Source organism: Pelecanus crispus, chromosome 1, assembly GCF_030463565.1.
Source record: "Pelecanus crispus isolate bPelCri1 chromosome 1, bPelCri1.pri, whole genome shotgun sequence".
NCBI classification, from domain to species: Eukaryota; Metazoa; Chordata; class Aves; order Pelecaniformes; family Pelecanidae; genus Pelecanus; species Pelecanus crispus.
Genome location: NC_134643.1, coordinates 44619205 through 44644234, shown reverse-complemented (window position 1 = coordinate 44644234; position 25030 = coordinate 44619205). Strand labels below are relative to the sequence as shown.

General features: G+C 35.6%; 1 protein-coding gene across 2 annotated transcripts in view; it reads right to left on the bottom strand.

Annotated features, from left to right (window-relative positions):
- NAV3 (neuron navigator 3) overlaps positions 1-25030 on the bottom strand; it is a 273398-nt gene that overhangs the window by 150272 nt on the left and 98096 nt on the right. For both annotated transcript variants that reach the window (XM_075728018.1, XM_075728019.1), the window contains exons 4-5: positions 14950-15022; positions 10341-10518 (exon numbers count right to left, since the gene is read on the bottom strand). In XM_075728018.1, the coding sequence (XP_075584133.1) occupies positions 10341-10518; positions 14950-15022 (251 nt within the window). The remainder of the gene's footprint in view (positions 1-10340; positions 10519-14949; positions 15023-25030) is intronic.

Here is a 25030-nt window from a genome sequence, read left to right as displayed (position 1 = left end):
AATTCCCTGACAAAAAAATAGCTTAAAAAGAATGCAGGTTCAATGTAAAAATGTCCCCAGAAGGTCTTGATTGTGCTGTACATGTTTTTTTCTTTTTTCTTTTTTAAAAAAACAAAAAACAAAAAACCCCCAACAAAACAAAAAAAAAAAAAACCCAAAAAACCAAGCTCCTTGGCTGTATAATTCTCATCAGCCTGCCTGACAAAAACCATGAGAGAAGGTTCTAAGGGTCACCTGGCTCCAAATCCCAAGGGTGCCTGGAGAGATGCCACAGGAAACAGAAGTTTCCAGGCTTGTCACCATACAAAACAGTCTGGGCAGGTACAAGATCCCTGATTCCTCAAATGGACAGCCAAGGAACACTGAGGTGGAAACCAAAAAACCTGAATTTCCCATGGACAATATTTTTCAGATATTTCTTTTGCCTTTTTAGCTCAGTCCTGGTGAATTAATATATGCTTATATCTACGTATATGTAACTATCTATATACACATATATATTTTTTAAAATGCTATTTATTTATATACAAATGTTGTATATGTATCTGCATTTTATAGATATACCTAGTATCTGCGTTTTATAGATATATCTATATTCTATATTTTATAGATGTATATTTTTAATATATATATCTAACACAGAAACACACGTTTAGTCTTTCATTCACAAAAGGAAGTATCTATGGCTCAGGCAGTTCTACCTCATACCATGTCATCTGTTCTATATTAGGTGGACATTTCTCCTTTCCGCTCTCTGAACTTCTGGCATCTTACACAAGAAGCCTGTCTCCAACTGATTCAGGCTTCAAGTAAAATTGTGTTTTCAATGCCTTCCTGTTGTTCACAGCTCATAAACCAAAATGCAGATAACCCAGTTTTGCATCAACATTTCTGTTCTTGCAGAACACAGTGACTTGTAATAAGAATAAATTGTCCACCATGGTGACCATACCTTTCCTACCCTGGTCCCAGTATGTGTAGTATAGGTATTTTGTGGAATTTAATGAAATAATATATGAACCACAACATTAAAGAAACAAAGAGGATGTCAGCAAAGTAATAAATGTGCTACTTAGCTACTGCGCTTAACCTGACATGTAGCTCACCTAAAATACTGCAGTCTCTTAAAAAATACTCATTTCTCTGAACAAATCAGCCAAGTGGATAACAGTGTGCTGCCAGAACTAGGACTAGGCCCTTAAGGACCAGTCATACCCTTTTATGACCTTACCTCCATACCATTATGATCTTGCATTAGAACAAAATTATATCAGATTATCTGCACAGAAATGTATGCCACTATTCTGTTTCACAGTTTGATAGAGTAAGACTGTAACAGTTTTCTTCTAGAGGGAATGAAAAGGGTGTGCTAGAAAGCCTGAGGATGTCACTTCTTCAAATCTACACTCGTCATCTCTTGAACCTTTTCAGAGATTTCCAGAAAATCCACATTCATCAACACATCTTCAAGTATGGTTGGGATTGCTATAGACCTGTGTCAGTCAAACAATTATCACATAATTAAGCCTGTTTTTATTGAAGGTATTAAAGTACATTTGTGAGCATTGTATTTGGTCTCCTCATTGACTCTAAAACAGTAAAGAGCTATGCAATGTAAGGAAATCACAAAGGATTCTACCAACATTTCAGCTATGCTCCCATAAGCATTTTCAAAAAAGCAGACCAAAACACAAATACATATATAAGTGATTTTCCTAAGCTGCTAATTTATCTCTTGTAAGTATGGTGAATTATATATATAACAAAAGCTCATTTTTTCACTTCTATTTTAATCCGTTTTCCATGGACACTAATTGTCATAAACAGGACTGCCTCTGCTGCTTTAGAAGTGTAGAGGTTTGTATTTTTTTTATTTTTTGTAAATGAAGAGTCAAAGTCATCTTCTCCATAGCAGCTGCAAAGTGTAATGTTATTTCATTAACTGACATCTGCAAAACAACGATGTGTAGCATATCACATTTGTTGCACAGCCTGTGAAAATACTAAGAGATAAAAGTTGATAAAAAGGACTGACAGTAGCAAAGAAAGTAGCAGTACAAATACAAAACGATAACTTAAATGAATGCAAGAATGCAAGGAAAAGACTGAGTCATATTGCTATCAAGGAATCTATTAAGGAACAAATAGGAATAAGGAAAGAACATTTTGTTTCAGAACAGGCAAGAAAATTAATCATACAACAAAAGAAAGAATGAAGACTGCAATAATTCAATATGGCTCCCATTGCACTTTACATTTATTTAAATTTTATTTGCCATATATACAAAGTTATAGGCAACCTCAAATGTTTGCAAGGCATCAGAATTAAATAGGTGGCAGGCCTGGGAAAGGAAAAATTGCATGGACACAATTGTATTAGATCTATTTTCAGGGAATGAGAAGAATTAGTAAATCTTTGTGGAGAGTGAGGGTAGAGCAACAAAGAATGTCTGAAGGGAAAATAACCACATTATAAAGCTTCTGTTCCTTCAAAAGGAAATGTATGAAAAGTTGGATTCAAAAGCTACAAGGATTAATGGAACACTTCCCATTAAATTCTACATGATCTGGATTAGAAACAGTGAAAATTATGGCCGAAGTGCATCAAAACTGAAATATAAAAAGTAATGAGTGGCAAGGGAGACAAGTGCCAGACAGTGAGAATATCTGCAATGCACAGAATGAGAATCGTCACTAAACTGAATTAAAACACTCTTTTCAAAACTGTAAGAACAGACAAGGAGAAAGGATAACAGTTGCATTTTGAAATGCAAACAGACCAAGAGGCAGAGAAAGAAATATCATTCTTGAGCACATGGCAGGGGTAACTTATAAACAGGAGAAATCAGTGTAATTGTGTCACACGTTCCTAAAGAAAATGTTCAGGCAAATGTCAGGTACTTTGCAGAGAGGAAGAACTGTAGAACATACTAAATAACACACAAGGGCAGGTACCAACCAGTAAAGGACAAGTTTTTCAGGCTCCAGCCCACAGAATTATGTAAAAAGTTAAAAGATATAAACAGTTTCTGAGAGGTTGGTAGTGAAATGGTTCAATAGGAGATGAAAAGTTTTTTAAAAAATCTTAAAAGCTATTGAGAGGCTATAAAATGCTTTATAATTTACATCTTTATATGTTCTATCTAGTAGGTGCTATATTATAGCTATAGAAAAGACCATTTGTTTTAGAAACTGAAAGTCTGCTTTGAACTCCCTTTTTTTTTTCCTTATTTTAAGCTTAATAAATATTATTAGATATCTTCTCATCTTCAAGAGGATGGGCTACAGGGAAGAAGTATGTGACAAACAGATTCTTGCTATTGCATTGTTCCGCCTTTTCTGTCTGAAGGTTATTAGGTTAGTCATTTGCCATCATCAAAAAGTAACCCTTTTGTGTATGGTAATTTCTAAGTCTCTCAAATAAAACAGAAGTATGTATTATGAAACTTCAAATAGTGCTGATGCATTTTTGCATACTGTTTCAAAATATAGCCACTAAGGTGAATTTTAGGGAAAAAAATTGCTAATGAAACTGTGGCAGTAATAGTAATACGTAGGAGGCTATGAAGGTGTATTTTTTATAATGTTCTGTCAATATATCACAGCTGTAGCCTAGAAAACTCCTGAAATTGCAGTAATTCCCAGCATGTAATGACAGTTATGTCAAATGTGTAAATTAATTTCATAGCTATGTGAGGTAAACAAGTGGCATGTGCAAGAAGAGCCTTTTTCCTGATGACCTATATAGTGCTTATAACAGGAACAAATCTATTCTCTAATTTATGCAACTCATCATTATTAAATATCATCTATTTGCTTAGATACACAGTTAACTGATTTAATTGGTATGCAGAGATAATATATACTTTAGTTACTTGGGTTTCGGGACAATGAAGATGAAAGAACTTCCTGAAGTTCCTTTCATTGGAAACTGTGAGGACTATAATGATTGCGTTTTTGAGGAGTAGAACAAAATGGGGCCAAAGTTGATTTTCAGGATAGAAAGATAGCTCAGTTAAAGTAAAATTAAATCCCTAAGGTCCATTTGAAGGTCAGCTGCTGCAGATCCTGGTGCAATCACATTAAGCAATTCATTCTGCATTATCTCCCAGACGCATAAAAATACATCAGATTACACTAATAGCAGTTCATTTGCTTAGACCCTTACTAGAAAACGGAGAACAGGAAGAAGAAATAAACCTTTTCCTAATTTTTCTTCTCTGCAGTCATTAGATAATGATTCTGTATTGGGAAAAGCAAGAACTACCTACCTGTTTCCCTTTGCTAAAACCAAGTGACTAGCACTGAGAACAGCTAAGGACAGCGAAGAGACTTGGTTCATCTCTTCCCTTTCCATTAACTAAGGAAGACACAGGACTATGTACACATTCCATTTTTTAGCCTGTGTCAGTGCAATGCACTTGGTGTAGACTGTTAAGGTTATATTTTTAACCTCAAAAACACTAAACAAAGGCCTTTTGCTAAATTGAGAGTGGTGTAACCAAGATTGGCATACACATTGCCAGTATTCTGGCATGGATCTATTCGAATTCATGATCATAACCACTGCATTTGCATTACTGTATTTCACACAGCACAAGCTGCATGTCCAATACGCTTCATTTTTTCCCTACTACTTCTGAGCAGAAGGCAACATGAAACCCAGTTCCTTGCAGTAGTTATATATGCAACCGCCTGTAGAAATCAGCTACCTAACTTTGTTTATACGCCTAGGAAAACCAGGGTTCTCTTTTAATATAACAAATTTAACAAAATCCATCTGGACCTCAAGCTGTGCTCATCATTCCTGTACGTGATAAAATAGTTTGTCCGTCTTGGGGAATTTTGCTGACAGCTTACTGAAACCAGTTACTGCCTAATCCATAAATGAGACAGAACTTCTTTCATCCACATATGTTTTCTCTTAGTATCTGGGTGGTTGAAAGATCATCACTGCAGAAAGTTTAGATGTATTGCTGTGATAATGGAATCCACTAGCAAAGCGAAGCATAAAGATATAATGTAACCATTGTTGTCATCTATCTGCACTGACAGATATAAATAAGGCCACCAGCACTGTATTTTTTTAACTAAAACTCAAAGCTGCAACAAAGTCATAAGAGTGAAGTGCCTACCTCAGATTTTGAAGTATTCAATTCCCACAGTTAGTCATACAAGAATATAGGAAATTTTAGGATAAAAAGAAATCAGAAATCACATCTAAAACCATTCTCTCCCTTAGGTTACCATTTATTATTTACCGCAGATTTTTCCACTAATCATCTAAACAATTTTAAGAGTTTTTATACTTTGTGGTATGAAATTATAATCTTCCATAAATAAAGCATATTCTTTGCAATGAAATTTCACTTACCATCAACTTCCTTCATTTTTTTTACATTTAGTTTGAAATGTTGCTGTTGGCCCTAGGATTAGATAGGCCAATGATACTTTTTCACATGCAGAATCTTGCTCCCCTTCTGTGTGCACAATTTTCACAATTCTGAGTTTGGTTATGGACAGATTATATGGGAATGGGAGTGTTAAAGTATTGCCACACTGACCAATTTTAGAGAACTTTGTTAGGTGTCTGCCATAGAAAATGTATTATCTTCCTATGCAAACTTTACAGTTAGGGGAAAGAGGCTCCTCCAGAAATCAGTTTAATTACATTCCTGGTCTGTGTTGTCTCTAGTAGGAGACACCAATTACCTAGTCATCCAAGGACAACTAGCCTCCTCAATTAGTCTCCTGAATTCCCCATTTCTACACAAACCTAATCCGGTCAGTCTCATGATGTTCTGATTATAACCTTCCCCTGGGGCTTCTGTTTGTTTACCATATCAAAACAACCTGGCTATGAAAGCTGTAGAGTCCCTAATATCCTTTTTTGCGCCTGTTTCAGCTTTTGTTGGCAAAGGGCCCAAACACTCTCTCATTGAGGCTGATACTAAAGTAGGTTGGCTTCGGTGGCATGCGCAACGGGCTCAGACCCAGTAATGATCACAGATATTGATCATTAGTGAGGACATCATAACCTGGAAATCAGGATGAGTACCATCGTTGTCATCATCATCGTCAGGACCACTCTCTTAAATTAGGAGAGTGAGACACTAGCCCTGTACCTACACAGACAAAACTTCCTTGGTCTTCAGCAGGGCCTGAATGCTACCACTTCTGTATCCTGACCATCTGCTGTGTGACTTCTCAGAGGTATTTCCCTCTCCCATATGTAATCTGTATTTCTCTCTGAAAGAGTGGAGAACATCACCTTTTCATACTCATTTAATAAAGCACACACAATGGCTTTTTACCTCCTAGGAAATCAAGTTGAAATTAAGCAATATGCTTACTATACCTTAGCTGGAAGCACAAAGAAGATAACTTTTCTGATGGAATAATCTAACCTAAAGTAACTGCAATTATTAAGACATAGTTTCAAAGACTTAAATTACAACATGCAATGTGGTTCCTTACTGAACATTTTAAAAAAGTACAAAGTCTATAAAAAGCATCCACCTTTTTCAGTGTATATGTTTTGGGTTTGCTCACATGTCTGCACAACTACAAACACACACATATCAAATGCACTTAAACATATATAGTGCCTCAAAAAGACAGCTTTATTTCTCAGGTGTCTAACACAGTAGAAATATGTGAGTCTTCAAGTAAAATAAAATACCCATAGGTATAAGAAGATAATTTTCACAATACCCTTGAAAATTTACTCAAATTGGGTTTGAAGAGTTTTGGCACTACTGAACAGATGAATGCGCCATTCAGGTGTTTGCTACTGTATTCATTATCTGTCTTCTGCCATAATAATAAGATAACTTTTCTCATTCCTCTCAAAAATGTGAAAGAACTATTTCTGGGTAATAAAGTACCACAGACCAAATTAATGTAAAATAATCTCTGTTACATGCGTTGGCCAAATAAACGTGCATTTGCCAAATAATTTATCCAACATATACACCATGAGTAATTTGCTGCCTTAAGGTTTCTACATTCCAACCCTTTTCACATTATAAAATGTTAGAAAACAGAAAGTATTAAGAATTTTTAAAGGCATATTCAAAACTGCAACAGGCTAATAAAGTGAGGCATAATTGCACAATAAATGTGTAATAATAAATTGCCCTAAAGTTTAACATCCACTATGAAAGGATAAAATACCTTGTTTTATCACCACTACTTTAGAAGACAAGTCAAATTACTCTATTACTGATACTAAATTATCTATTGAGTTAATAATATCACATGGAAAAGGTGAAGAATGTGACATTATTACACACCTTAGATTTTACCACTTTTCAATACTCTTTGTTCAATGAAAGAGGAAGGTTTAAGTATCTGCATGAAACTACTTTTTGCCAAAGATACCTAAAGCTCTCAAGTGTTCCATGGAGCAGCCATATGAGTTCCTTAGGACCTTCTAAATCATGAACTCCTGCCCTGTAAATCAGTCAGTCCTGCTGGTTCCTTCTGTAATTAAAGCTGAGACACAGTTGCCATGAAAGCAATCATATCATTGGAATCAGTCTCGGGAGTCGGGTAAGCTACCTGTCCACATTTCAGTTAGCAAAAGGCAGGCAAGAGGCAAGATGAATACCATCAAAGTCATCTTTTCTTTTTTAATTTCATATTTTGGCTTTTTTCTAAACAGAAGCTTTTATTTACTCATTAACAGCTTAAAACTAAAAAGCTATTAGGGAAATAATTTTGAATTCTTTTCCAAAATATTTGTTTTGATGGGAAAAAAATAATTAATTTAATTAAATTAAATGCCTGCTATGAAAAGAAGGGTTGCTAAGTCCACCACAGAGAGTTCATAAGTTCATATCAATGTATACTTGTATATGCCCATCTATGTGTGGAAAACCTGTTTTTCAAATGTAGTCATTTTCCTTAGAAGGGGTCATATTATTTTATGTTAATTTCCTAAACTTACTTCAAAACAGTGACAAATGGAAAAGCCAATTAGTATTTTTTAAAAAAAATCTATATTTCTGTCTAAGTCCTGGAGCTCCTTGTTTTGCTAGCAGCTCAGAATACTAGACACATTTGTAGCAGAAGATAGAAATCTTTTATACAGAAGAAAGCTTTTAGAAGTAGGGACCTTTCTTTATCCTAAAGGCTTTACTGAAAAATATAAGGATAGAGAAAATCATACTCTCTCAGGCAGTACACAAGTTTATGTGACAAACATTGAACTTGTGTATATGTGAAAGCAAACAGCAAAATTCTTGCTTTCAGTTTACAGATAGGAAATAAGAAAGATGGTATCAATCTCAGTGTAATAATTTTTTTACATAGAAATATTTTGCAGCTGAAACACAGCTATGAATAGAAATTTAATCAAAGAATTAAATGATTTTAAACTCCTGCCATTAAAGTAGAAGGTCTAAAGCCCACCGATGGAAGCAGAAATTTCATTAAAACAGCCTTACATGTCATTTTACGAAGGCATGAATGCTCGGGTTCTGGACATGGAATGATTGCCCTTCCTCCTAATGAAGTATATTTAAACATAGCAAAGTAGAAGAGGAGAAAAAGGCACTGAAGGACCACAAGATCTTGGGGAATTACAATGAAAAGAAAGCTTTATAAAAACTTCATCTCCTCTTTGCCTACCATTCCTGAGCAGACAAAAGGCTAGTGTGCAATTGCCGTCTTCCAAATAGTAAACAACTGCTTTGCTCCAAGCTTTTTTGGACAAACAGAATTCCTTGCAATAGTGGTGATGCATAAGGAACACAGTAACTATTTTTTTATTAAAAATTCACCATGGGTGAATTAGAAAAGCAGGAGATGTGTCAGTTCTTTTACTAAATTACAAACAAAACCCAAGAATCAAAGGTATTTACATGAAGCTGGCTAAGCCCTTAATTCCACTGATTAAAGCAGTCAACACCTGTAGACCTACATTCAGAATGTCTTCCTTATGATAGGAAAAACAATTAATTTCTGAATAACAAGATGTTATTGCCTCTTATGCAGTATTAAATATCCTTCAGAAAGCAGAAATTCAACTTCAGAAAATGTTTAGAGTGGTCAGATTCTTCTAGGATCACACCATAATTCCCCAGATTACATGTTAATAGTAAACTTGACAGAGAAAGCATTCAAAGACATTCATTTTCAGTAACAGAAAAAAAAAAATCATTTCACCTTGTAATGCTCAAGGCAAATGCAAGTGTATCTTAATTTTTGTATCAAATGTGGTTATTAAAATGCCATCAGCAACATTTCCCTATAAACATATTTTTATAACATTCCTAGTCTCAAGATGAAGATTTCTATTAGGCTGAAGTGTGAAAAGTTTTCTGAACTGAAGAACTATGTTAATTGTAAACATGAAAGTGTAATTTAGATATGAATGGACTCAAGAACCAAAATTTCATTATCTTAATCTGATACTTTTAATCCATCCTAGATTATCGATTTATCACATTCTAGACATACAACTGTTCGGTAAGTATGCAAAAAAATTTAAAGAAGCAAATAATAAATCAAACAAGTATTAAACCTAACACAGCAATATATAAAGCTCTTCATTAAACTACACTTTACATAGTCCTACATGTGGATGGCTTTTCTTTTAACTTCCTCAATAAAGTATACGTTGCTAATACTCTTTTCATTTGAGATACTAGTGTTTAAAACTGATTCTTTTGTCATGGCCAGTAAGTAACTACCTTCTCAAAATATGTTTTCAGCTTCAGTCTTAAGGAAATGTAATTCAGCAATTAAGGATTCTGCTGAGTGCTTTGCTTTCCTAAAACTAATTCATAAACTGACCACTTAAAAGAAACTAGATTAAGGCCATTTCTTCTCCTTTTCAAAAAACTTTCAAATAGAAGTCGGCACTCAAAACCAGAATGCATGGGGATGAAAAGAGTTCATAACAAGTGAAAGTATTAATTGTGCCTTTTCCCCATGTATTTTGGTAATCATTTGAAATTGTTCATTTAGATATGGAACTGGGTATGTGACAAAAACATGAAAATAACAAGTATACTACCTCAGGGTGGGCTAACAGTCTCTTAATGTGCAAAGGACAGTAGAAGCAATAATAAAGTGAAAGAATGCTTTAAAATTTGAACTAAATTTAATTGGGAATGTTCTCGGTTCTCACTCTAGTTTACTCCCAAGAAATGCAAGCTTAATACCAAGCAAACACTTAAGATATTGTTTTCCTACATCCATTGCAAAAATAGCTAAAATAAAAAGAAAAAGCCAGTCTTTTAAAGTGGCCTCATTTTTTCACAAAATTTTGTCTTTTTTGAACAGACAAATGAAAAGCTTTTACACCTGAGAAAATTAACTTTTTAACCTACCTCGACTGCATATCTTGGTGTGTTTTGGACTGGCTGATTTCAGCTGGAGGTGAAGGGACTTGCTGTTGTAGCTCCACCAAAGACTGGTAGTACTGTTGCTGATGATGTTGCTGCTGTTTGTACCGAGACAAACTGAAAAACAGCCCTAAAATGGCTTTCAAATTTCCATTCCTTATTTCTATTTTAAAAAAAAGAAAAAGAAAAAGAAGTGAAAACACTGTGGTTTTAGACTTCAGTTTTGTAACACTTTTATACTAAAACATCTCTGTACATATCTATAGCTATACATGCTTATGCCTTACATCTCTTCATTTATCTCTAATATCAGGGACATGTTAGGTGTCACTGATACTTCATTGTTTGTTATAATCTTTGCTTATTTACATGTCATTGTTGCAATAAATACATATCTCCATAATGTCCTCATGATGAGTCATATGTGCATGGTCATAAAGAAAAGTACACCAAACCTTAAATAATATACATAATCTGAAATGAATACTCCTGCCTCAATACAGTACAAGTATTCTCAGTGAGCACAGGGGCATTCAGAAAAAACTGAATTCTTTCTGGCCTTAGGTACACATCCCTTCTACCTTATGGCTTTAAATTACTCTCCTTGCTTTTGGGGCAAATTCTGTGCACACTGGGAGTAAACAGTGACTTCTAGAAAAATCAGAAAGAGGAGATGGTAACAGTCTTGTGGATGAGCACATAACCATTCACAAGAATTTGCAAGGAACATGAGAGAAGGAGATCAATGGAAAAGACTTCTTAGAAAAGGTGACTGTAAGGTTCATGATTACATCTTTGAACTTTCTGACTACATGATTTTCTAGCTTTCTATTTTACACTGCTATTACTGATTAATGAAGACTTCAGAACTACAGCTTTCACATGAGGCTAAAATAGCTACCCATATGAAATTCTGGTGAGCCACAGTAGCATTTTCATGTCTCCCATTCCTTTCTTATTCTTTCCCCAGCCTGAGATGAAGGTTCTAAAAGGGTAATGTTATTCTTTGTTCATAAAGGATCTCTGTGTCAAAAAAAAAAAAAAGCCTCAGGAGGCTTTGATGAAATTATCTGCAGCACGTAGGTCTGCTCATAACCTCGCTATTAATTTTCTCTGGCACTGAACTTCTTGTGAAAGGTTTTCATTAGGCCTATAGCCTTGTAACCTAACATGCAACACTGCAATTTTTCTGCCTTCCCTGCAAATCTAACTACTGAGCTGTATGTGCTACCCAGCCTTTCTTAGGTAATTTCAGAAGCAGAATTTATAAACAGTGACTGTCATATTCATGTCCTTTAAACTATATTAATTTTCTTTCAACAGGATTAGGTGAAATGTTAGTACATACCCTAACAGGCCAGCAAACACTGGAGCCCTTATGCTCTCAACCCATTCTTCAAAAGCAAACACCATCCTGGACAGTGGAATATACTTTGGAAAATGGAAATTCGTTCTAAGTATCCGCACTTTCTCATCTTCCCTGAGAAGATGCTGCAGGATCTTTGATTCCCCATGAGACCGCCAGAGATACGCAGAACTTTCTCAGAATTAGAAAGCTTTTTAGGCAACTATGACTTTTGCAGTCACGTTGGTTTCAGTGAAAATAATTATCAAGTAACACAGAAAACGTATATTTAAAATTATCTTAAAAAAATACAAATCCACATAGCCATCTATCTTCAAGCTGCTCTGATTCTAAAAGATTTTCTGTATGTGATACTGGTTTATTTATTCTTATGATTTTGCATCACTTAATGCTCAGAAAAAGAACCCTTTGTTAAATCCCACTCATCATTTTTTATCTTAAAATTTTGCTATTTTTATGTTAAACTCAATTTTTACTATTTCTAAAGAAGAATGTGACCAGTTTTGAACTTCTTTTTCTTTCCTTACTTTTAAATGAGTGTCCTGGTTTTGGCTGGGATAGAGTTAATTTTCTTCCTAGTAGCAGGCATAGTGCTGTGGTTTGGATTTAGTAGGAGAATAACGCTGATAACACGCTGATGTTTTTAGTTGTTGCTGAGCACTGCTTATGCTAGTCAAGGACATTTCAGCTTCCCATGCTCTGCTGGGTGCACAAGAAACTGGGAGGGGGCACAGCCAGGACAGCTGACCCAAACTGACCAAAGGGCTATTCCATACCATATGACGTCATGCTCAGTATAGAAACTGGGGGGGGTTGGCTGGGGAGCAGCGATCGCTGCTCGGGACCTGTCTGGGTATCAGTTGGCAGGTGGTGAGCAATCGCATTGTGCATCACTTGCTTTGTATATTATTATTCCTGTTATTATCATTATTGTATTGTTTTTATTATCATTACTATTTTACTTTATTTCAATTATTAAACTGTTCTTATCTCAACCCAGGAGTGTTTCTCACTCTTACTCCTCCGATTCTCTCCCCCATCCCATCAGGGCAGGGGGAGTGAGCGAGCGGCTGCGTGGTGCTTAGTCGCTGGCTGGGGCTAAACCACGACAATGAGTTAAAGTTGGAAGATTTGTCTTAAACAGAAAAAATCCAGAAACTTCTAATACATACTAAAACCTGCAGGGAAGTGGAAGGGAGTGTTTTTCTTTGCAGCAACTGGCTTATTATTTATCATTTGGCTTCTCCAGTAGAGATTCTGCAGTCAAGATTTGAAAATCACTTTTATTCTAGACCTCCTTGCTCGAGTGTCAAAATGAGGTGGGGAGCTGGTTGTGAAATCTTCAATCGTTGTTAAGCTCATGGTTTACTGTTCCAGAAACTTTCTGGTCATTAGTAAATGAACCAGTAGTAACAAGACATATTTACCAAAGCCTATTACAAGAAACAGAATTATGGTTTCTAAACTTAATTGATTTTAAACATAAATGTGCTGACAAAACACTATGAAGGTAAATTGACAATTTCATGATAAAAAAAAAGAGTCTGTTTTTCTCAATTTCTTCTCCTCAAGAGAAATTGTAATATTCAGGATTGTACATGCTAGAAATGCTGTATTTAAGGGAATCACACTTGTGTGATACTTTGAACTAACATCATTACAAAGATATTAGTGGATTTACCCCAGATTCATGAACAACTGCAAAACAGCAAATCTAGTTTTAATCTTACTTCATAACTCAAGGTCTACCTTATTAAAATTCTGTTTTAAAGATTAATGAAAGTTTTAAAAAATAGTCCTAGCAATTAACAATATTTAGTATTATTGCTTTTAGTAGTATTTTAACTTAATGCTACACAGTTGAAGCTTATGTCCTGCCAAAAATGATTTTCCAAATCAAAACAAAGGTATGATTCAAGGAACGTATTACAGAATGCCCTCAGGTTTTGATTTAACAAAGTACAGAAAAAAAGTGTCATGTGCTGTATCATGGTATTAAACCATGAAGAGTATTCTCATGAAATAAATTAATGCTATTCACACATTTTATTGTTATTACATATGCAAGTAAGAATAGGCTGCACTAAAAAAATGCAAGTTCTAAACAGCTTTGAGATGAACGGTAACATGTAAATGTTCAGTGTTCTCATGCATCAACAGTATATACAGAGGTTCTTTTACATGAGTTAAGGAGCTTTCCATAAGTAGACAATCAAAGTGAGTAGATAGTACATATGGCTGTGTTACACTTCTGCTAAGGTTCTAGAAAGGTGGAAATGGTGAAAGACAACAGTTCTGAGTTAATTTTAAACTAAAACAGAGGTTATCATTCAAAATTTTTTCTCTGGGTATCTTCTAAACTTCAACTGAAATTACCATGTCTGAAAAAAATATATTTTTCCTTCTTGCTTTTAGTTGTGCTACAAGGAAAATAAAAATACAGGCTTGCGTTTTGTTAATTCCAATTGTTTTCAGCTACCATGAAGTAAGAGGGATTTTGAAGGTGCACAGCACCTTGCAGAACTGCTTAATTTGTTGTAGAACAAATGCTTGTGTACATTTTATTAATGTACAAGATAAAGTATCCACCTGACTTAATTTTACATTAATAAGGCAAATATTACATACTAATTAAGACAATTGGTATTTTAGTGGTTTTGATTTAATATATTTATTAACCTGGTTCTAACCATATTAGGCAATCACTTGAGGTGACTAATACAGCAAGAAGGGCTATAATATAAGCAGCAAGACCATTCACTCTTTCACTTAATACATGACATCAAAAGAATACAACAATTATCAGACACATCCTGACAACTTTACTACTAATAATAAATTTGCTTAAACAAATAGTCTTCCCTAGGTTTACTTAACTGAGCAAGATTCTTATTCATTTTTGTTGTTTTGAATCCCTTATATAAACAAGTTTAAAAGTACGCTGAGGAAACCCTGTACCTATCTAATATTGTGGAGATAACACAAAAAGATTAATACTATTGAAAAAATATTATTTTAAAACATTGTCTCAAGCTTCATAAGCATATTGAATTTCTTGGTTCGGTTCCAAGCAAAAATTAAAAGGAAACTCATTCTCTATCAGTAATCTGTATCTGCATGCTGTTCAAGACAGCTGGAGTTTGGTATTTAGGTGCAAATAATTTTTATTAAGAAAATTAGTTTTCAGAAAAAGTCCTATTATTTGTTCTGATGATTTGTTTCTCTTACCTTCTGCAGAAAGACCTTGGACATTTACGCCTCTGGCTGCCAGAAAGCTAAGGCAGACATCAACATTCTCGATCTGCAATATGAACAGAAATAACAAGCAGCATAAGACTATTTGACAAAATGTAGAAATGCAGGGGGAAAAAAAAAAGGAAACAGCCCAGGAATGAATACTTTACATTCATCGCATACTACAGCTCTTTACCAAAGTTTAACAAGAATGATTACTGCTAATTGGGGAATTGATATAAAGCTTTCATTGTTCATTTTGGTGCTTAAAAACAATTCATAAATGCCCAATCCAGAATGGCATGCTGGCAAATCAGCAACCCACCTACTTAACATAAAACTGGATTTTATACGCTACGAACAAGCAGCAATGAAAGCATCCATAGAGGATTAGACACTGACTATATGTCTGGAGATACGGGTGACTGAGTTAACTAAAAAATCTAAGCAAAAACCTCCAAGAAATGTGTTAGCAAAGGTATTTCCTTGGGATGATGTAGAATTCCGTGACAATGATGTCACAGCACTGGTTTATGTTCTATCTTTTTTCTTCAAATCTTATGTTAAATAATTTTAATTTAATTAATGTTTATGCTTCTCTGAAGAGTGCTTGCTTAGGGAAGGTAGCGGTGCTGACTTCTTGGTGGTTTAGAGAAATCTACAGTTACCACAAAGAGCTTTAGGTAAGAGAAGAACATGTAGCCTAATCAATAAAAGGATAAAACTTCTGCCTCTGAAATGAGTAATCACAGAACTAATTTGACTCCTTTCATATGTCTATTTCTAATAGATTAGGGAGCCAGAATGTTCCAAAAGGCTCTCCTGAGTCATCATCCCCAGCTGGTTCCCCTAGCCCTCCCAGGATCTATGAAGCAAATACTCAGCTATAAATGTAAAATCTTTTAACTAACAACTTTGTCTATAAATATACTGCTACAAAACCAGAAAAATTATGTATAGAGAGGTGTCCTATGTCAAATGCCTTCAACAGACTTGATTTTAAAATATTTTTTTAGATTGATGGATTTTTTTAAGGCAATTGAGACCACAAAATATTTAAAAAAATATTTTAAATACCTATTTTCATTGCAGAACATTAAAAAAAAGGAAAGGAATATTCAACACCAAAAACATAAGCCTGCAGTAGATCAAGTCCATGCAGTTAATTTTATTTGAATGTTTACACATTTTACAATACCTCATATCAACAGTTTTCAAACAAAAAAAGCTACTTGATCCTTGGTAATATCTTTTCTCACCTAGGAGGAGGGCCTTTTATTATTGTAATTTTTCTATGATTGTAGTTCTGCCATTATTCTCAGAAAATGGTATTAGCTGAAAGGAATATAAATATTCTTTTTACTACTGACCCTAGAAGTACATACTACGAGCTCACACAGACTGTCTTGATCCACAGGTAGTATTTATAAACTTATAAATACCTGCATTGGTTTTAGATATGTGTTTTTTAAGAACAACAAACTCCAAAGCATTAGTAAACACATCTTTAAAAAAGCCTTTTCAAGCACTTGTTTTGAAGGACATACTACCATTTATAGCAAATGATAAATAATCTCTCTCCTAATTCAATTAAAAAAACCCCCAAACCAGAAACAACTCTGCAGCTAACACTAACTGAAGTTAGTCCAAAATTGGGGTTCACCATAAAGCTTTCATAAATGAGTTTGGCAGGTGTCACCAACTGGCAGAGCTGTCAATGTGGAGTAACTATCCTAAAACCAATGGGGTTACTCCAGCTCTGGCCCAGCACAGTGACTGCAGAAACTCCGGCCGTAACTCTGTCATTTTCTTAAACGTTTATGTAGGTTTACACCGTGAAAAAACCCCAAATAAAGCACGTCATTTTGTAAGGTGTAGAGATGTGACACAGCTAAGTCAGGTGAAAGCTGGCTGCAGCTAAAATAGGAAGATCTGCTTCTTCCTCACCTCCTCTTCCTCCCAGGAGCGGGGCCCTGCCGCTGCCACCTCTGCTGGGCTTCAGTGCTCCTCTGAGCGCACCAGGAGCCGGCTCCCCGCAGAAAACTTGCCCAGCAAAAAAGGCAAAAGTATTTTAGTCACTCCGGTTTCCCGTGCAGCCAGATGAGCGCAGGAGTCAGCAGAGGGTAGGGCGCGTCCCAGCCTGAGTAAGGCATGGTTTGGGAGACGAAAGGGGAGGTGGGAAGGAGGGACAGGCAGATGGTGCCACTCCTGACGGCGACGGCAAGGCGCTGGGCTGGCTTAGCCCTGACCTCCAACTACACCCTTGCATCAGTCATGAAAATAGTGCACATGATGAGACTACTTCTACTTGACTTTTAAACAATGTCAACTACATAAGAAAACAATTTGAATGGAAATTTTCCTGTCCTGAAAAATTTAAAAGAAATGAAGATTTGTTTGGATATTAGCTGTATAACTGAGTGTTTCTTTGAACTTTCAAATCAACCATAATGCAGAATCAGCTACTTCAAAGATGGGAAATTTTGCACTGCAACTAAGTACTGGAAGCCAAAGGAAAAAAAAAAAGGAAAAAAAGAAAAATCAGTCTGACGTCAGTAGTGTCCACCTCCAAATAACTGAAACAATATTTCCTAGCAGACCTCATAGCATAACCAAGACATTTTCCATAATGGGCATGTGCCCTCTGCAGTAATTCAGGAGAGCATAGCTGTAAACAAAAACTAATTGATAAGGGCATATTTGAACCCTAATGTGCTGTGAAAACATCTCAATATCTATCTGCAATACTGAATATTTAGTAAATACTAAGCCTAATACATAAACCTTAACATACATTTAAGGTGAAAAATATCCTGTAGAAATGGCACCTGGTTACTTTACGTGTCTACTTCTACAGCATGTGTCTTTGAAGTCACATCTCTTAAACTCTCAGACAAAACTAGTCATTACCATTAACACCAATGACTCAATATACTGCAGAACTACAAAGCAAATTCTGTTTTGCTTCACAGTTCACCAAGAGAGCTGTAATAGAAGCCCTGGGTCCAAAGTCATCCCTCTTGATGGTGGTGTATGAAGCAATAGCAGTGGCCAACTTTCAGACAATAGACTGTGGTTGCACTGTTAGCCTTATAATAAAGTCTTGTTTTGACTTGTGAATTGAGCAAGTTTGGTGTGGCAACTCACAGCCACATAATACGCTGAAAATGTCAGAAAATAACTCTTACAGTTTGCTGATAATAACTGTAGTTACTGTACAACTCTCAGGAACTGTTAGGAGATTCAATGAGACATGCGCTAACACATTCTTGGGTTATTTTCACTTTCTTTCCTCTCCACTCTAGAAAACGTTAGCCTTAAATTTGTACCATTTTGAAGTTTTCAGTGTGTCTCTAAACATTGCTTTAATTACCTACTTCTTGCCTTGGCAAACCACAGTTATTCTTTGAACTCAAACCCTAGCAGCCCCAAACACTTTTTATTCAAACTTACTAACAGATGAGAGTAATTTTGCAATTACAATAGTTCTAAGAGATTTCAAGCAGCTTCCACTCTTCAATGCTGTTTCAATCAAGAGTGGTATGAATCCCTGAAGTCCATGTTTATTTAAGTAGTTAGTGGTAGGGGTATTATACACTGGGGTAAACTCTTCCTAGAGCTGACACTGCATATGTAGAACTCTACCTGCTTATATATCAAGGGCTGAAGATTTCGCAGTGTAACACTTAACATAGACGCCAGACAAATTTTGTATCTTACATACACCCACAATTTTGTAAGGAATTTTCCTTGCAAAAAGTACCAGTTTATAGCAGAGCTGATGTTCATCATTATAGTGAAGAGTATCAGAATTACAAAGTGTTGCAGCAGAAGATATAGTTCATTACAGTACAGAATTCAGGATATACAGACTGTCTCTGAATCTTACATATAAAGATACAGAAAAGTGACTCAGATTTGCAAATTTGCTTGTACATGTAGATGTTGCCAAGATCAGACTGTTGCTGAACAGCTCTCCATCACTGTCAATCCCCAAAATTTTTCGTTCCAAGGCACTTATTTTATATTAAGGGTTCAAAAGAGTGGAAGAAGTGCAGTATGTTGAATAGCAGATCTACCACGTTAAAAATCTTGAAATGTGTTAATGGGATAAAGAATTAATGATATAATAAACCTTCATTGCCATGTAGATATTTGTCCACTTAGCTATTCAATTAACCATGCTGAAAGTCAATCAATACTACAGGAGATTGCTTTTCAGAGGTAAAAAAACCCCTATCTCTGATAATATAATCACTTCTTTATCAAAACTCAGGAATAATACATCCGGTTCTGAAATGCAGCTCCAGCATCGTGGGTGCAGACAAACTCAGCAAAGAGGATGATAATTTAGGAATTAAGATTTGTGGGCATCATCAGGTAGACAACATCATTTGATGCTTTTTAAATTAAGCCTACTGAGTTATGCTTACAGTATATTAAGCTTCTTTCATAAATCAAATCCTTTTAATATTGTTCATACACACAGCATTATGAAAAAAGCACCTGAAATACTTACACCATAAATACTAGTGAGCCCCAAGGTATTTCTACACTCACAATTTAAGGGGTTATAGTCCCCTTGATGTACAAATAAGCAGCAATATCACAACTCTGATACTATTAATACATTACATGGCATACAAAGAAGGTACATTGCAAATCTGCTGTAACATATTATGTTGCATAGTTGTGGGTAATCTGCTTTTGACTGGAAACTATTTGAAATTTTACTGACAGAAATAAATCACTAAACCAGACTGTGGGACTTGCATGTAGATAAACAGTAGTACTTAATACCCAGCAGTTAGCAGACTTACAGGAAGAGCTCATTTGTGGGATTGTACTCACCAGTGACTCAACATATAGAATATGTCTATTTATTATAATTATTTTGCTTTTACCAAGATTAACTTTCATCTCTTTTGTCTGGCAGACAACACTTTCTTCACTTCCAAACATAAATTTAATTGTGGGATGCTCAGAAGACAAGTAATGATGACTAATACAGCATTATGTTTTTCTGCATTTATAACAAGCTCTGAAAAATATGTTGTTTTGACTAACTCTCTTTTGTTAAGTTTATGACAATATAGTTTACAAGAACATATAGACACATATACAAGTTAGTTGTTGTTTGTCTACTTCAAGCTGGTTTCCTCCTGCTGAACAATGGGACACCTTTATAAATGCAACACCTTATTATTACAGAATGTTTCTATACATATATGCTCCTAAAATACTCTTGATTATTTTGGCAGCAAAAGTAAAACAGTAAGTTCTGTCAGCACTTCATTCAGTGCTATCTTCCATAGGTCTGTGTGTGTTTTGACATTCTGGTTCATGACCCAAAGCCCCAGATAAAATCTGGCAAAGGATTTGCTCTGTGCAAGTTTTCTAATGTTGCTGATGGCTGATTAGGGACATTCATGGAAATAGTCTGCCACAGAAACCCAGAGAGTCACATATATACTCACCTTCCAGAGCACAGAAACTTCATAGAACTCTTCAATAATTGTTGGTTTTTTTTTTTCAATACAAGTATTAAATAGTACTCCTTTGAGATTAGTATTATGGCATGAGATATTCTGTGTCACAGTAACTGTATATTACCAGCAAGATTTCTACCTAAATTTCCCCAGAGTGTTAACCTGAGTTGAGACCTGTATTTGACTCTTTCTTTCCCACGGATATTCATCACTAACAAAATTTGTGGAGGTCAATGGATTTAAATGAACGCAGAATTAGAAAATAATTTATTACACAGCTCATTCAAGTTCTGTAGCACTAGCAGAATCAAAATCAATTAAAAATATAATTCAGGTCTTACAGGTAGCATCCCGGACTCTAAATATTCACAATACACATGCTGCATAAAATGAAAAATGGAAGAGCAGATAGTATTTGTCTGCCTGACTTTCACATGAACCAAGCAGGGAAGGAGACACACTAGCTTTTGAGTTCTGGGTAGTTTCTAGTAGTAGGTGAAGTGCCAGTGATCTGGTCTTAATTGCAGGCTCTAAAAAGAACAGAGATTCAGGCAAGCAACCAAGATGCCTTCACGTGTGGATAAAAGCATTTTTGGTGCACATGTTGGAGCTGGTGAGAGAATGAAACTGTCCATGGTAGACTTAATTATATAGAATGCTCTGGAAGAAACTGGAAAATATTTCAAGGTGGGCATGGCCTAAACTCTCATCTTCCCTTGCCTACCAGAGAACAGTATGACAATTGGCCATGTACACTCTCACAGATACCTGTTCAAACCTCACACACACACACACTCTACCTAAAAGGTCTATATTTTGGCCAAATGTACAGTCTTGCACAACTTGCTACACCTAAAGCTGTTCTCAGAGATTGAGAAGGACAAGATTATTTCACTTTCTGTTCTTAATTGACTCATCTATTGCACACATTGTGACTTGTTGACAACTCACTTGTGGTGTGGGAAACACCCAGATTTTTTGTTTGCCTTGTAACTTTGTTCCTTATGGATTTTCTTCCCAGCTGGTTTCACAAGTTTGTATTCCTGCCTTGCCTCTCCTTAAAGCATAGGGATAGAAAGCTACAAGATAAAGATATAAAGAGAATATGCTTGCAGTTCTATACTGATATATGTTTTTATCCTCAGTTTTATCACTGAGATTGTTTAACAAAGCCAGACTTCAAAAACCAGGCAGGTGGACATTCAGCTTTTTTCACTATGTACAAAATAGGCACAGGTCCAATACTTCCTTCACCAAAAAATAAAAATCAAACAACGCAAGAACTTTCTCCACTTCAAACAAGTGATAACTAAACACACTGCCTGCTATTCTCCTATCATTGCATTGTACATATCTATACGTACTATAATTTTATCAGGCTGATTATTGGGCCCAAATGCCCATTTCTGATAGCCAGCTTACACCAACTGAATTCAAAAGTATCTTTCCAGGTTAAAACTGGTGTACCAAAATGGATTACCCAGTCCAATGCCTTTATCCCCTGCCGATCCATTCTTCAAATGCCACACATTCAACACTATTTGGGAGTCTAGGTGATTCTTAAATGATCACTGAAACAATACTCAGTAATGAGAATCCCCTGTTGTTCTTCACTTGAAAACAGATGTTCAGCACATCTGAAGTTCTGCTCACCCCTTTAGAAAAATTTGCAAAGGGTAATGCAATTAAAATATAAAAAATCTCTAATGCCTTTATAATTGTACATATTCTGTGGGCAACAGCTGACATCCATAAAATGTAAGCAATTATGATTTGTTATAACGTATGGTAAGATTTATTTTAATTATTTGTAAAAGTACCAATCAGTAACCTCAATCATTATAAGAAACACCTTCTATGCCATGCACTCCATTTGGTTTAGCATTGTTGTCGATTTACCTGTTTTCTGTGAAAAGCTGTCACGAAATTTTATTTACAAAATTGTTGTAGCATTTTCACTACACTGTATTGCTCTATGTTATCCACAATAGCTGATTCCTAGGTATTCCAAAAGGGAGGATCCTGCTACAGAAAACATTTTTTCCCAAATTTATCTCAATATAGCTAGAACAAAAGAGTAGGGTAAAAGACTTTCAAAGGGAACAATGTGAAATAAATTCCTATGGGCTCATTTTACAAGTATTGTAGTTGAACTATACTAAGCAGACTGGTTTCTTTTTATATTGCACAGGTTAAACTAGTTTAACACATTCGAAAGCAAGCCATCTGCTTTCTTGTCCCTTGCATATTTAAAGTTGGGTATGCTTATTAACATATATATGTGTCCATAAAAAATTAATACTAAAAGATTTTTATTATTGAGTAAGACTGTCTGAAAGTCTTATATTTCCATCAAGATTCTCTGTGAAGAAACTGTACATAGTATTATTATGTACTAAAACAATATTATTTACTACTACTTAATAAGGACACTTTGAAGAGCAGAGAATACACGCAAATTCTTCCAAATCCTGAAGTAAATGCCATGGGAAGAAATGTGGCCCAGAGTAATGCCAAACTTATAGTGACCTGACTGAGGAACCTCTTTAGTTTCAAATTTGCAGTCTCTGTGCAAGAAGCTGGTATGGCAGGCTGCATGTTGCACTGTTCCCTTGACCAAAGACTATTGAGACTGGGTGAAATTTGCCATGAATTCTCAGTTCACCTTGTAGAACTGGGGCAAATCTGAAGAAAGGGAAGATCGGGAGATAAACAAGCTCTCCAGTAAAAGTTGCAAAAGTACAAAGAAGAGCAGAGACTTAAAAATCACATTATTTTTGTTCTGATAATTTATTTCCCACGAGCTTCTAACATGACAGCTTATTACAATAATTTTTTGCAACTATACTGGAAGGCAATGTCAAGTTTCCGTGGGTGGTGTAAATTTGAAAACCCACCCAGATAAAACAGGTGTTAGCAGTCCTGCTGGGAGATATTAAGTGTGTTCTGCTGACTTGCTGTTGTACGTGGCCTGTTACCTCACCCAGATGCAAGGCACATTCCATTTTTCTATGGAAACTATAATGCATTTCAGGGTGTTAAGCAGAATACACTGACACGCACACACATTCGGCTAAACTTTTTTCTAACAAACTCCTCATTACTTGCCATGTAATAATTTAAGGAGCATTTAATAACTATCAGTGAACTATGTAACATCAGTCCAAAAAACTGTTCCAAACTCAGCATTGACTTTGCAATAAGAGATCATATGCAAATTAAAAACTGATTTACTGGAGGCATTTGGGGAGAATTTTACCTTAGAGAATAATAACTACTGGTATGTAGAAGGCCTCCCAGGCAAAAATTTTTAGGAAATGATACTGGAGTTATTTAATTATTAGTTATTTTTTGAGGAAAGGATGATGGTGTTATTTAAAACTGAAATACCTTTCACTTCCTTTTCCAACAGATTTTAAGGAACACGCACATCAAATTCTTCCAACGTGCACTCCAAACACGAAGTATGACCAGTAAACCCAGAAATGTGAAAACAAATTAACTTCTCAAATACTTGGAGAATTCAACAGACATATGTACTGACCTGCTGATAAAAGAATGTATGAGGTCACTGTTGAGGTCAGAGTATGAGCTGGGGTGTGTATTGTTTTACGAAAATGCTACAGTGGGAAATGGATCCTTTTTTGCCACATATTATTGTCAGTCCTGTCAGGAACATGAAAGTGACAATTGGTGTTGCAGGTTTTTCACCTAGCCCCTGACCTGGTGCTTTGGAAGCTTGGGGTGAATGGGAGAGAACCTCTGTCATGTCAAATACAACTTGTTTGGTGTTTTTTCTGTTTGTATACATCAACAAGTTAATGAACAATTCAGTTGTTCTAAATAAAAGTATTGATCCTAATCATAATTTTTAGATGGCCAAACAGATCATTATGAACATCTGCTGGTCATTTTCATATAAAAAGCAGAAAAACTCTATCCACAAACACCCCAAAAAACACATAAGAGAAGAAAGCAAAATTTTACTGTTCATTTGTATAATGGTGTGATCTTGCTTCTCGTCTTCCCTTCTTACCCACTCTTCCTTCTGTATCTTGTCTGCATTTGCTCTACCCGTTTCTATATAGTAGTCTCTACAGCAGTCATTGCAAAGCACAATATACAATGATGGTAATTTCTGAAGTGCTTTTGTGCTGCTATAATAGAAATTGTGAGAAGTGTTGGATTTTTGATTGGAATAGAGTGCTGGACTTGGTCCTGAATAGACTCCTGGATTTGGATTCAGACAACCACGAAAGTATTTCAATATCTTGCATGAATTTCTTCGAAAGTTGACTCCACAGCAGCATGTATCAAAAGAAAAGATTAGGCAAAAGTTCTCTTCCAGAGTCTCAAAGTAACTCCCTACTTCAGTGCTCTCATCTCCACAGGCTTGTGGCCACTGCCACTGTGAAAGAGCCCTACACATGCACTAAGAACACAAAATTGAAGATAAATACCACCCTGGGAGGACGTTTTTTAAGGCAATGATAAAAGGAACTCTGTTTAAACACAGTGTTTTTTAACGCAATGCATCACTTTAGTGAGCCTGTCTACAATCTTTTTTTTAGTTATGCAACACTTCT